The sequence below is a fragment of the Nerophis lumbriciformis genome, linkage group LG25 (genome assembly GCF_033978685.3).
Source record: "Nerophis lumbriciformis linkage group LG25, RoL_Nlum_v2.1, whole genome shotgun sequence".
Classification (NCBI taxonomy): Eukaryota; Metazoa; Chordata; class Actinopteri; order Syngnathiformes; family Syngnathidae; genus Nerophis; species Nerophis lumbriciformis.
Genome location: NC_084572.2, coordinates 37,419,422 through 37,434,302, shown reverse-complemented (window position 1 = coordinate 37,434,302; position 14,881 = coordinate 37,419,422). Strand labels below are relative to the sequence as shown.

Genomic DNA, 14,881 nt, shown 5'->3' with positions numbered 1-14,881 from the left:
ATATTAGGGCTGTGAATCTTTGGGTGTCCCACATTTCGATTAAATACCGATTCTTGGGGTCACGATTCGATTAAAAAATCGATTTTTTTTTTTTTCCAATTCAACACGATTCTCGATTCAAAAACGATTTTTTTTCCCGATTCAAAAGGATTGTCTATTCATTGAATACATAGGATTTCAGCAGGATCTACCCCAGTCTGCTGACATGCAAGCAGAGTAAAAAGCTTTTATAATTGTAAAGGACAATGTTTTATCAACTGATTGCAATAATGTACATTTGCTTTAACTATTAAATGAAGCAAAAATATGACTTATTTTATCTTTGTACAAATATTGGACACAGTGTGTTGTCAAGCTTATGAGATGCGATGCAAGTGTAAGCCACTGTGACACTATTGTTCTTTTATTTTATTTTTTATAAATGTCTAATGATAATGTCAATGAGGGATTTTTAATCACTGCTATGTTGAAATTGTAACTAATATTGATACTGTTGTTGATCATATTCATTTTTGTTTCACTACTTTTGGTTTGTTCTGTGTGGTGTTTGTGTCTCCTCTCAATTGCTCTGTTTATTGCACTTCTGAGTGTTGCTGGGTCGGGTTTGCTTTTGGAATTGGATTGCATTGTTATGGTATTGTTTTGTTGGATTAATTAATAAAAAATAAATAAATAAAAAGATACAAATATATCAAAATAGAAATCTATTTTTTTTAAATGAGAATCGCGATTCGAATTCGAATCGATTTTTTCCCACACCCCTAGTATGTATATATATATATATATATATATATATATATATATACATATATATATATATATATATATATATAAACAAACACATATATATATATATATATATATATACACATATTTACATATACATATATATACACACAAGCATATACATTTATATACTCACACACACACACACACACACACAGTACAAGTTTGTAATGTACGTAATGGTGGCCGTGAGCGCCATCTGTGGGGAATACATCCACACATCTTGTAGTGAGGAACTGGGGTGACCTAACCGGGTCATACCAACCTTGATCTGGACCAGGAAGTCCCGCAGGTGTTCCTTGAAGGCCGGAATGTCCTGGTTCAGGCTGAACAGCCCCGTTACAAACACCTTCACCTGCGCACTGACCACAACAAAACAAATGCTTAGTTGGTGTCGACATTCTGTTGTACTATTTTTTACTAGGGCTGGGCTATAAGATGATATCTATAATCCATATTCATTCAAAAACGTGTCCAATAAAACCATTCATTTTTGTTTCTTCATGGTAGAAAGAAAGTGGAAGTTACGAAGCGAGGTTGGTTGCATTAACAAAGGCTCTCAGGTAACGCAGGAAGTGATCACTGATCTGATCAGGGGGAGTGACACGTCAACAGCCAATCAGGTGACAGTATCAACTATCAAGTTTGCTTGATTTGCATGGTGTGAGAAGAAAGTCAAAATGAAGAAATTATGGATCAAAGAAGAAAAAGTTTTTTGGATTCCCCCCCCCAAAAGAGACCGTAGTCAGACCAATGTGGTCTGTAAAAGATGGAAGGCAAGATTAACACCACACCACCTTTGCCGTGCTCACCCTTTAGAGCACAGCTGTAACTTCTTGCCACTAACCCTGCAGAAAATAGTTCTTCAGGTTTCTCTATGTTTGCATATTTTCAATAAAAGACCTAACCTCGATTCTGACCTCCCGCTAAACTACCGGCTGGTGTCGCACCTCCCCTTTATCTCTAAAATCCTCCAAAAAATTGTTTGTTGCACAGCAGCTTAAATGAATACTTAACGTGTAACAATTGTTCTGAACCCTTTCAGTCGGCTTTCATTGTCACACTTTGCACTATTTTCTTACACTTTATTGAACATTTCTTACATATTCCTTATTTTTGCACCTTCATTTTAAGAGCTTGCTATTAAGTGGTCAATTTGATTTTACTATTTTATTTACATTGAGTGTTTTCCATGCTTGTGTTGACGTTTCCTTTCTGCCCAGACAGCTGAGGGATAATAATCAGAGGAAGTTACATTTCAGATCAAATATATCTTTCTCCCGCTCATTTTCCATAGGTCATAAAAAATATCAATACCGTATTTTTTTGGAGTATAAATCGCACCGGAGTATAAGTCGCACCTGCCGAAAATGCATAATAAAGAAGGAAAAAAAACATATAAGTCGCACTGGAGTATAAGTCGCATTTTTTGGGGAAATGTATTTGATTAAAGCCAACACCGAGAATAGACATTTGAAAGGCAATTTAAAATAAATAAAGAATAGTGAACAACAGGCTGAATAAGTGTACGTTATATGAGGCATAAATAACCAACTGGTATGTTAACGTAACATATTATGGTAAGAGTCATTCAAATAACTATAACATATAGAACATGCTATACGTTTACCAAACAATCTGTCACTCCTAATCGCTAAATCCCATGAAATCTTATACGTCTAGTCTCTTACGTGAATGAGATCAATAATATTATAATGTGTAAATCATTTCACACATAAGTCGCTCCCGAGTATAAGTCGCACCCTCAGCCAAACTGAAAAAAACTGCGATATATAGTCCGAAAAATACGGTAATTATCCGTATTGATCGAAAAAAAAAACACTTATATCGTGATACAGTTTTCAGCCATATCGCCCAACCCTAATTTGTACCTTCATCATTATCACTAAGCTGCAACATACCGTAACTATAATCTAAATACCGTAAATTTGACGATGACTTCTGTTTTGTTTGATCAGCCGTTTTACTGCCGCGTTACAGACACCGCTTGGAAACAATTAAGGTATGTAAATATACATTGATAAAATATTTGTGTAAATAACTCATTTCACAACGTATTTATCTGCGGTTTATAGTCCGACGCGGCTAAAATATGGAAACATTCTTTCTTCTAAAATTTGGTGGGTGCGGCCAATATACACGCTACACAACATGACATGCACACACGGGCTTCCTGTTCATTGCAAAGTACAAAATAAAAGCATGGCAGCATTAACCTGGATTCTACCACAGCAAGGAGAAAAAAATATTGTTTTGTAGATGGTTAGAAACCAGTGCAAGTGCTTACTTCATACCTGCCAACTTTTGAAATCAGAAAAACCTAGTAGCCAGGGTCCAGGGGCCGCAGGCCCCAGTAGGTCCAGGACAAAGTCCTGGTGGGTGGGTGGTTCAGGGGGGTTCGCCCCCCGACGCAAAATGATTGATTGCATTCAGACAGGTTAAAATGTTGCTAAAACCATCACTTTTCTATCAGTCACAGTGACTTTTCAAAACAAAAATATTACAGCAAAACTCATATGAGTTGATTGACATGTTTATTCTGTAAGCTAACTTCAATAGTTTGAAATTATTTTGACAGTTAATGCCAGTTATCCTGTCAAACTTTCACAAGACTTCAATTTGTTAATTGAAAGTATAAACAGTATAAACACTTTTTACCGTAAACAAATGGTAAAACAGTACTAAACAATTCCTTTAAAAAAAAATTGGTGTCATTATTAACTTTCTGTCCAAGCTTGTATAATCTACTGCCTTGTTCAATTGTAAAAAATATTCTGTGCCTAAAATTCACATTTCTATCACAATTATCATACTGTAAACATGGTAAGCTAACTTCATTAAAATTAATAGTCCTGTCAATAGTATGGAATTACAATTCAAATGTAGTTTTTTTGTAAGCCTTTCAAAAGAATTCAAAATATGAAAAATGAATGAAAATTAATTTAAGCCATCAGACACTTGAAAAGTGGCACATCACATCTCTAATGTAATCATTTTAACTTTTCAACAGAAATGGCACTGCAAAAATATTAAGGACATACTTCTGTATTTTGGTAGTTATGCTGTCAACATTTAACAAGATTTCTTCAACTTGGACTTGAAAGCATAAATAGTATAAACACTTTTAACAGTATAACAGTACTAAACAATTCCAATAGATAACATTGGTGTCATTACCTTTTTGTGGCTAAAATCCGAAAAACGTTGAAAGTTTTCCACTTGTATCGCTAGCAACGGCATTAGACTTGTGTTTTTTTGTCCCAACGTGGTCTTTTACATCGCTAATTCCTCCGTGTCCGATCGAAAAATCTTGTCTGCACAAGGTGCAATTCGCATAGTTTTCACCCTTTTTGGAACGGATAATTATTCCCGGATAGGCTTTTGAATATTCTTCACGGAATGACTGCAGTTTTCTTTTCGGTTTAAGACTCGTTTGCCATTTTTCTCCGGCTGATTCCATGATCATTCGCTCGTTTGGAAACAATGGCAACTGGTGCCTCGTGCTTGGCAGCGGTGCTATAAATAGCCTCGCGCATGGCATTCGGAATGGCTCGATAGGAAGTTACGGGAAGCAGTGTCGATTGTCATTGTTGTTACGCGATTTCGTGAATAAAACTTAAAATAAATAATTTTTTTTTAATTAATGAAAAACCGTATTTTTTATCACTGCAACCGTAACCCGGAATAGGTTGATGAAAACCGTACTAATTACGGGAAAACCGGAGTAGTTGGCAGGTATGTTACTTTTTATACATTTAACATTTCTCTAGTTGAATGATAAATGATATGTTGGTTTCCAGATGAGGAAGACTTACTCCTGCAGGTGTGGGAAGGCGGTCTTGAGCAGGTTGGCGATGTATTCCTGCACGTGCGCCTGGTTGTTGGCGGGGCTGGCGGCGCTCAGGGCCACGCTTATCTTGCCCTCCTCCACCAGGTTGAACATGTACGCCAGGATGGTGGCGTGCATGGTCAGACCTGCGGGCAGACGGCGGCGAGGCGTTCACATCCCTGACACGCCATTAGGGGACGGGCGTGCGACGGTACCGTACCTGCGGTGTGAGACGTGTCCGTGACCACGGAGAAGATGTGCTGCAGGATATCGCAGAAGTACGTCTGGTAGAAGCTCTGTGCCGCCGCCTCCTCGGAGGACACGTTCTGGAGCAGCGTCAGGAGGATCTGGAGACCTGCAGACACGGTCTGAGTCATCCACTCGGTTGATTGAGGACATCGGGATCTCGCCGGTCCTCACCTGTGTCTGCAACGTTCCTCATGGTGTGCTTGAAGGCCCAGATGATGGAGTCCAGGATGAGCTTGAACTGGGCCGGGGCGATGGCCAAGAAGGCGGAGAAGCACTGGGACGTGGCGGCTTGGAGCAGGTAGAAGAAGTGTGTCCTGTGCTCGGGGAACTCCTCAAAGTCCTGCCCACACCAGACAAAGACGTGTTGGCGTTCAGGCGGTCGCTCGCGGCGTCGATGTCTCACCCACCTTGTTGATCATGTTCAGGGTGCACTCGAAGACCGCATCAAAGATTTTGGGGATTTCTCCAGTGATGTGGACCCCCAGCTTGTTGACGATGGTCGCCATGGTGCTGAGGACCTCGGGCTCCCTGGCGGCCGCCACGTTCCTCTGGTAGTCGATGAGCACCGCCTCCAGAAGCGGCGGCACAAAGTTCTCTGCCACCTGAGCACATGTACAACATTTACGTATGGCATGTAGGACTACAACTATCCATTTACCGTATTTTCCGCACCATTAGCCGCACCTAAAAACCACAAATTTACTCAAAAGCTGACAGTGCGGCTTTTAACCCGGTGCGCTTTATATATGGATAAATATTAAGATTCATTTTCATAAAGTTTCGTTCTCGCAACTTCGGTAAACAGCCGCCATCTTTTTTCCCGGTAGAGCAGGAAGCGCTTCTTCTTCTACGCAAGCAACCGCCAAGGTAAGCACCCGCCCCCATAGAACAGGAAGCGCTTCTTCTTGTACTGTAAGCAACCACCCGCCCCCGGAAGAAGAAGAAGCGCGCGGTGCATGCTGGGATATGTGACGTTTCATTTCCATTTGTGTGTTTATGTAAAGACCCCAAAATGGCTCCTATTAAGTGTGTTGTCTGTCTAATTATAAATAATGCAGACGAGGCGTGTTAACTGAGTTCTCAACGTTTACTCACAGCGTGCTCATAACCACATTCTAACTCCCAGCATACAACAACGCTTCTCAGGGCTACCGCGCATGCTCGTAACTATCGTTGCATGCTGGGTAGTGTAGTTGTTATATTTGCTAGCTCATAACATCACATTAAGAGACACGCTAACGCGCTTAATTCAATACTCGCCGTCATTCCGGGTGGATTGACAAAAGACCTCCAGCCGCTAGATATTGGTGTCAACAGGGCATTCGAAGCTAGACTGCTAACTGCGTGGGAACAGTGGATGACGAAGAAGCGCGCGGTGCATGCTGGGATATGTGACGTTTCATTTCCATTTGTGTGTTTATGTAAAGACCCCAAAATGGCTCCTATTAAGTGTGTTGTCTGTCTAATTATAAATAATGCAGACGAGGCGTGTTAACTGAGTTCTCAACGTTTACTCACAGCGTGCTCATAACCACATTCTAACTGCCAGCATACAACAACGCTTCTCAGGGCTACCGCGCATGCTCGTAACTATCGTTGCATGCTGGGTAGTGTAGTTGTTATATTTGCTAGCTCATAACATCACAATAAGAGACACGCTTACGCGCTTAATTCAATACTCGCCGTCATTCCGGGTGGATTGACAAAAGACCTCCAGCCGCTAGATATTGGTGTCAACAGGGCATTCGAAGCTAGACTACTAACTGCGTGGGAACAGTGGATGACAGAAGGCGAACACACATTCACTAAGACAGGCAGACAGCGCCAGACGACGCCAACATCTGCCAGTGGATCGTAAATGCCTGGGCAGATATTTCGGTCACAACTGTGGTCCGAGCTTTCCGGAAGGCAGGATTCACAGAACTGCTGGATAACAGTGACACTGACTCCGATGACTTCGACGAGACGGAACCGGCCATTTTGGATCTCACATTTGCCCAACTTTTCACTTCGGACACCGAAGACGAAGGATTTACGAATGAAGAATAACTTCAGAAAGTGAGCGCTATGTTTATTTTGTGTGTTGTGACATTAACGTTCGAGCAACATTATGTTGCTATTACTCTGCACTATTTTGAATTTTACTATGTTTGTGATTGCACATTTGCGTACATTTTGGGAGTGAACAGAGTTGTTAGAACGCTGGTTTTTAATATATTATTAAAGTTTGACTGACCTATCTGACTGTTTTTTTGACATTCCCTTTAGCGCAGCGTAGGCGCGGCTTATAGTCCGGGGCGGCTTATTGGTGGACAAAGTTATGAAATATGCCATTCATTGAAGGTGCGGCTAATAATCCGGTGCGCCTTATAGTGCGGAAAATACGGTATCCATTTAATTAGGCATCACAAAGTTCTACCACATTAGCACATGTACAACATTTACGTATGGCATGTAGGACTACAACTATAGTATAGTTGTAGTCCTACAACTGCAACTATAGGATAGTTGTAGTCCTACATGTATAGTTGCTAAGGCATCACAAAGTTGTACCACCTGTACAACATTCATGCATGGCATGTATCCATTTAATAATCTGCAGTCCCTTCCCAAGGTTTCTCTTTGTTCTTCATTTGGGGTTTTGAGTTTTTCCTTGCTGGAAGTGGTTTCAGATGAGGGGATGTCGTTGTGGTTTGTGCAGTTCTTTGAGGGACGTGTGATTATGGGATGTATAAATAAACTTTGATGGATTGAGTAATCACACTTTATAGCTTCAATGCGTATTTTAGGGAAAATATATATATATTTTTTGATTACATTTTCCTGCCTGCCTTCAATTTCACCTTTACCTTTTATGTATCTTACATTTCATTTGTTTTACCTTCAAATGAGCTTTGTTAAACTTAAATTTACCTTCAATTTGAGTTGTTTGACCTATTTTTATGTTATAATTGCCTTCTTTAATCCGACCTCCTTTTAAGTTAGTTTTTACCTTCAATTTACTTTATTTTACCTTTTAATTACTTTCCATTTAGGTTGTTTTACCTTCAATTTTAATAACGTACCTTTTATCTAAATTGTTTTACCTTCTTTAACCTATTCAGCTTGGTTAACCTTCAATTGACCTTATATTTTACTTTGACCTTTTTTGTTTATCTTCCATTTAACTTGTTTTACCTTTTATTTACCTTCTATTGAGCTTGGCTCACCTTCAATTTGCCTTCTATTTAAGTGTTTTACGTATTTTAACCTTTTACCTTATTTGACGTTATATTTGCCTTCTTTAATTCTACCTTCTTTTAAGATAGTTTTTACCTTTTATTTACTTTATTTTACCTTCCATTTCATTTGTTTTACCTTCCATAACCTATTCGGCTTGGTTTACCCTCTAAGTTGTTTGATCTATTTTTACCTTTGTATTTGCCTTTTTTAATCCCACCTTCTTAAAATATAGTTTTTACCTTTAATTTACATTATTTTACCTTTCAATTACCCTTCATTAAGCTTGTTTTACTTTCAATATGACTTGACCTTTTATTTACCTTATTTTAGCTCCTATTTAACTTCAACCTTTTTTATCTTCCATTTAACTTGTTTTACCTTTTCGTTACCTTCTGTTTAGCTTCAATTTAAGTTGTTTTACCCATTTTAACCTTAAACCTTATTTTACGTTGTATTTGCCTTCTTTAGTTCTACCTTCTTTGAAGCTATTTTTTTCCTCTAATTTACTTCACCTTCCTTTTAGCTTGTTTTACCGTCTATTTGAATTATTTACCCTTTATTTACCTTATTTTGCCCCTTAATTATTTATTTTACCTTCTACTTAACTTGTACCTTTCATTGTCCTTCAATTCACCTTTTATTTATCTTCCTTTATTTTCTGTTTAGATGTTTTACCTTCTTTGACCTTCCACTTCACTTGTATTTACATTCTATTTAAAATGTTTTACATTCAAGTTACCTTTTATTGACCCTCTTTTTTGCCATCAGACTTATTTTCCCTTTTAACCATCTACATATTTACCTTCAATTCAGTTTCTACCTTTTATTTACCTTCCACTATATTTTAACTTCTGTGGAACTTGTTTTACTTTCTTTTACCTTTTATTTTAGCTCCTATTTAACTTCAACCTTTTTTATCTTCCATTTAACTTGTTTTACCTTTTAGTTACCTTCTGTTTGGCTTCAATTTAAGTTGTTTTACCCATTTTAACCCTAAACCTTATTTTACGTTGTATTTGCCTTCTTTAATTCTACCTTCTTTTAAGCTATTTTTTTTCCTCTAATTTACTTCACCTTCCTTTTAGCTTGTTTTACCTTTTAGTTACCTTCTGTTTAGCTTCAATTTAAGTTGTTTTACCCATTTTAACCTTAAACCTTATTTTACGTTGTATTTGCCTTCTTTAATTCTACCTTCTTTGAAGCTATTTTTTTCCTCTAATTTACTTCACCTTCCTTTTAGCTTGTTTTACCGTCTATTTGAATTATTTACCCTTTATTTACCTTATTTTGCCCCTTAATTATTTATTTTACCTTCTACTTAACTTGTACCTTTCATTGTCCTTCAATTCACCTTTTATTTATCTTCCTTTATTTTCTGTTTAGATGTTTTACCTTCTTTGACCTTCCACTTCACTTGTATTTACATTCTATTTAAAATGTTTTACATTCAATTTACCTTTTATTGACCCTCTTTTTTGCCATCAGACTTATTTTCCCTTTTAACCATCTACATATTTACCTTCAATTCAGTTTCTACCTTTTATTTACCTTCCACTATATTTTAACTTCTGTGGAACTTGTTTTACTTTCTTTTACCTTTTATTTTAGCTCCTATTTAACTTCAACCTTTTTTATCTTCCATTTAACTTGTTTTACCTTTTAGTTACCTTCTGTTTAGCTTCAATTTAAGTTGTTTTACCCATTTTAACCTTAAACCTTATTTTACGTTGTATTTGCCTTCTTTAATTCTACCTTCTTGTAAACTATTTTTTTCCCTCTAATTTACTTCACCTTCCTTCTAGCTTGTTTTACCTTCTATTTGAATTATTTACCCTTTATTTACCTTATTTTGCCCCTTAATTATTTATTTTACCTTCTACTTAACTTGTACCTTTCATTGTCCTTCAATTCACCTTTTATTTATCTTCCTTTATTTTCTGTTTAGATGTTTTACCTTCTTATACCTTTGACCTTCCACTTCACTTGTATTTACATTCTATTTAACATGTTTTACATTCAATTGACCTTTTATTGACCCTCTTTTTTGCCATCAGACTTATTTTCCCTTTTAACCATCTACATATTTACCTTCAATTCACAGTTTCTACCTTTTATTTACCTTCCACTATATTTTAACTTCTGTGAAACTTGTTTTACCTTTTATTTACCTTATTTTAGCTCCTATTTAACTTCAACCTTTTTTATCTTCCATTTAACTTGTTTTACCTTTTCGTTACCTTCTGTTTGGCTTCAATTTAAGTTGTTTTACCCATTTTAACCTTAAACCTTATTTTACGTTGTATTTGCTTTCTTTAATTCTACCTTCTTGTAAACTATTTCTTTCCCTCTAATTTACTTCACCTTCCTTCTAGCTTGTTTTACCTTCTATTTGAATTATTTACCCTTTATTTACCTTCTTTTGCCCCTTAATTATTTATTTTACCTTCTACTTAACTTGTACCTTTCATTGTCCTTCAATTCACCTTTTATTTATCTTCCTTTATTTTCTGTTTAGATGTTTTACCTTCTTATACCTTTGACCTTCCACTTCACTTGTATTTACATTCTATTTAACATGTTTTACATTCAATTGACCTTTTATTGATAATCTTTTTTGCTATCAGACTTATTTTCCCTTTTAACCATCTACATATTCACCTTCGATTCACAGTTTCTACCTTTTATTTACCTTTCACTATATTTTAACTTCTGTGGAACTTGTTTTACCTTTTATTGACCTTATTTGACATACTTCTGCCTCATATTTCATTTGTTTAAACATCTTTTATGCTGTCTGGATTTGAATATGAACGCTAGCGTTCTTCTAGTGGAATGAATGGCGAGCTAGTTCAGGTTCTTGACTGTGTCAGGTCCTCACCATCTGAGGGTCGTTGGAGCGACTGACCCACCCTGAGATGAGCTTGAGGGTCTCTCTCTTCACCGTCCTCATGCTCCTGATGAGTGGCTGCTTGGTGACCATCTCGCCTGTTTAACAAGGACATGGTTAGGACCAGCAGAGCGACACCAGCGTCCAGAGAGCGAGGGCGAGGCTGACCGTTGGTCTGGACGGCCGAGGAGATGTTCTCACTCAGACATTTGTAGACGTTGAGCATGTCCAGGTAGATGCGACCGAGCTGCACCACAAAGGGATGTCCGACAGCTTTACAGGCTCGGACGTTTGTTTTGAGGATGCTCCCCAGCTGACGGACCGTCTCGGCGTCCTTCAGGATGTCCACGTTCTGCAAAGTGTGAGAAGGTGTGAGGGCATTAGAGATGCGCTGATAGGCAATTATTTCATCCGCAACCGCATCACAAAAGTCGTCAACCATCCGCCATCCACCCGAACTAACATTTTATCAAAACCACACCCGCCCGCCCGTTGTTATATATCTAATATAGACGATGCAAGGCATTAGTGAGGTTATAAAGCTTTTGCCTGTTAAAGAAAGGAGACTGATCCAATGCAGCAGAGACATTCAATGCGTGATAATATTATTTATCATTATTATAATATTATTGTCATTTCCATTAAGAAAGTGTTGACTATTGTTGCCAATGCCCTCAGATCACACTTTGTGTGCGCAGTTGCAGCAAGCAGAACGAGGCTTTTAAGAAGTTAAAACAATGTTTTAGAAAGACTAGGCCTATATTTTCGTTAAGTAAAAAAAATGTTCTGAATTTATTTCAAGAAATATTAACTTGTTAACGTTATAATGCTCAAATAGGGACGAGGGCGGGGTGCACAGTGAAGCAGTGAACAATTTCGCGACAAAGATGAACCTTTATTGATTGATCTGCAGCCATGACAAAATATCACTTTATCATCAAACTTGAATTATAATGAAAATAGACGATCGCAACAAACAAAGCAGGCTAAATAGCCTTACATTGTCGCCAATCGGAGATGCGCTTCACTTGAAAGCGAGGCCAAATAATTATTCACACATAGTAGTATATCTCGAATAGAAAAAACCACAATAAACAACGCAATTGCCTTAATTCCTTTGCATTGTAGTGCGCCCAAACAACACGTAACCATCAAAATGATTTAGCTGACCGAACCCAATATAGGTTAGACATGGGATTATTTGGTATAGCCTATAGGTAACATAGACTAATTCGTTTAACATATCCAACCGTATGTCTACTTACTTTTTTTTTGTTAGCACTATGCAGGAATAAAATGGCATCTACAGTGCCAGGATTCATGCGAGAGCGCCTGGCCTCTAAAATGCGCCCTGCTGCGCTGAAGGAGCGCTCACTTGCGCCACTTGTTGCTGGGACGCGGTGCCTGATGAATAATTGACTGTTTCAAAGAGTGCTGCTCGTTTTTCGTATGTGGGTAACAACATTTAACTATGTATATATATTTCCGACCCGCGGACTCCGCGGTTGTGTCCGCAAACCGCGCATCTCTAGAGGGCATCTTGCGCCACTTGTTGCTGGGACGCGGTGCCTGATGAATAATTGACTGTTTCAAAGAGTGCTGCTCGTTTTTCGTATGTGGGTAACAACATTTAACTATGTATATATATTTCCGACCCGCGGACTCCGCGGTTGTGTCCGCAAACCGCGCATCTCTAGAGGGCATCCATCACCAGTGTGTTCCTCCACATTCCTGCTGCCCTCACCTTTGTGGCTTGCTGGATGATGCTGTCCCACACTTGATTGGGCAGCATCATGTACTTCTCTATGAGAAGCTCCTGGACCGCCTGGTCCGTCTGGGCGCCGATCATGTAGCCCACGGCCTCATAGAAGGTGTGCACCTGCAGAGAGAAGAGGGGGCGGGGCTTACACGGGTGCATCCAGAGCGCGGGGGGCGTGAGAGGGAAGCCGGCCCTGACCTGCTGAGGCTGCAGGTCGCAGATGATGGTGTTGATGTTGTTGAGGATCTCGTCGATGAAGGGCATCACCTCGCCCACCTGGACCTGGACAAAATGGCGGCGGCACTTCTGTGCGATCTTGATGAAGGTGTCACAGGCCATGTCCTGAACGCCATCGTGCGTCTCTGCAACACCACAAGTTTGAGACTGAAGCATCTATTCCAAAGTGCTGCCCGGGGACATTTGCCGCCCGCCGCTAATTCTCTAAGAGCCCATTCTAAAAATATTACTACAAAATAAAATAAAAAACATAAAAGAGCAAACAGGTGAAATGTAAGGAGAAAAGGTTGTAGTGTTGACTCTTATAACATAAAAGATGCCATCAGACTGATCATTATCATCACTGAGTGATATCCATCCTGCAATGGCGCCCCATAATACACCTGCTGTGAACCTGTTTTTATGTTTTTATTTATTTATTTTTGATCGTGTTCTGTTTGTGTTGTGTTGTGTTTGCTCGGTACTCGTTTTATCTTTTAACCTGTCCATTGTACAGCACTTTGGCTACCCCTGTGGTACATTTTAAATGTGCTTTATAAATAAAGTTGATTTGATTTGATTTGATTGATTACTTTCAAACTGTAATTGCTCAAAAATAATAACGAATCAAAATCAATGTTATGAATTATTGACCTATTCAAGGCTCCAATTACTTCACATCAAATAATCCACTTTGAAATATTTTTGGAGGGAAATGTCGCAAAAACAAAAACGTATAATTGTCAGATAAATCTAAAGTTGATCTAAAGGTTTAAGCGTCGAAGGTAAAAATTATATACACACACACACACACACACACACACACACACACACACACACACACACACACACACACACACATATATATATGTCTTAATAAGGTTATCCAAAAAATAGTGCTCGATACCGTAGTAGAGCGCAATATATGTATGTGTGGGGGAAAAAAATCACAAGACTACTTCATCTCTACAGGCCTGTTTCATGAGGGGTTCCCTCAATCATCAGGAAATCTCCTGATGATTGAGGGAACCCCTCATGAAACAGGCCTGTAGAGATGAAGTAGTCTTGTGATTTTTTTCCCCCACACATACATACATACATATATATATATATATATATATATATATATATACATACACGCATACACATACACATACATATATACATACTAGAGATGCGCGGTTTGCGGGCACAACCGCGGAGTCCGCGGATTATCCGCGGATCGGGCGGATGAAATTTAAAAAAATAAGATTTTATCCGCGTGCGGGTCGGGTCGGGCGGATCAATTAGATTTTTTTTTTTTTTGCGGGTGGCAGTTGTCAGGATGAAATAAAAAAAAAATTAGATTTTATCCGCGGGTCGGGTTGGGTCGGGCAGTTGAAATAAAAAAAATTTTGATTTTAAATAGATTCAGGCGGGTGGCAGTTAAACCAATTGGGAAATATATATACATAGTTAAATGTTGTTACCCACATACGAAAAACGAGCAGGCACCTGCTGCATATGCCACAACAGAAGAAAAAAAAGAAAAAGAGATGGACACTTTTACGGAGCGGAGAAGGGACGCCTCGCCGGGGTCCGGGACCGAGGCCCCTTCCCCCGAGAGGGCCCCACCGGGAGCCGTAGCTGAGGCGATCCGCGAGAAGGGCCCGACGCACGTCCAGAGTCACCACCGCGCCCACCGCACCGACACCCCGCCTCGTCCGCCTTCGCCGCGGCTGGCGTCACGCGCAGCAGGTAAGCAGCTTACCTGCCCGCCACCCCCGTGGCCGGGGGCTCGTAACAGGGGTCACTCCACGCGCTCCGCCCGCGCAGCTTACCTGCCCGCCACCCCTGTTGCTGGGGGCGCGTAACAGGGGTCACTCCGCGCGCAGTGCGCTCACGAAAGGGGTGGGGCTCACCCTGGTTGATA

General features: G+C 39.4%; 1 protein-coding gene across 2 annotated transcripts in view; it reads right to left on the bottom strand.

Moving 5' to 3' along the window:
• xpo1a (exportin 1 (CRM1 homolog, yeast) a) overlaps nt 1-14,881 on the bottom strand; it is a 95,206-nt gene that overhangs the window by 5,625 nt on the left and 74,700 nt on the right. For both annotated transcript variants that reach the window (XM_061984356.1, XM_061984357.1), the window contains 9 exons: nt 12,952-13,115; nt 12,739-12,873; nt 11,163-11,346; nt 10,986-11,092; nt 5,293-5,487; nt 5,057-5,225; nt 4,857-4,991; nt 4,623-4,782; nt 1,052-1,148 (listed from right to left, as the gene is read on the bottom strand). In XM_061984356.1, coding sequence (XP_061840340.1) covers nt 1,052-1,148; nt 4,623-4,782; nt 4,857-4,991; nt 5,057-5,225; nt 5,293-5,487; nt 10,986-11,092; nt 11,163-11,346; nt 12,739-12,873; nt 12,952-13,115 — 1,346 coding nt within the window. The remainder of the gene's footprint in view (nt 1-1,051; nt 1,149-4,622; nt 4,783-4,856; nt 4,992-5,056; nt 5,226-5,292; nt 5,488-10,985; nt 11,093-11,162; nt 11,347-12,738; nt 12,874-12,951; nt 13,116-14,881) is intronic.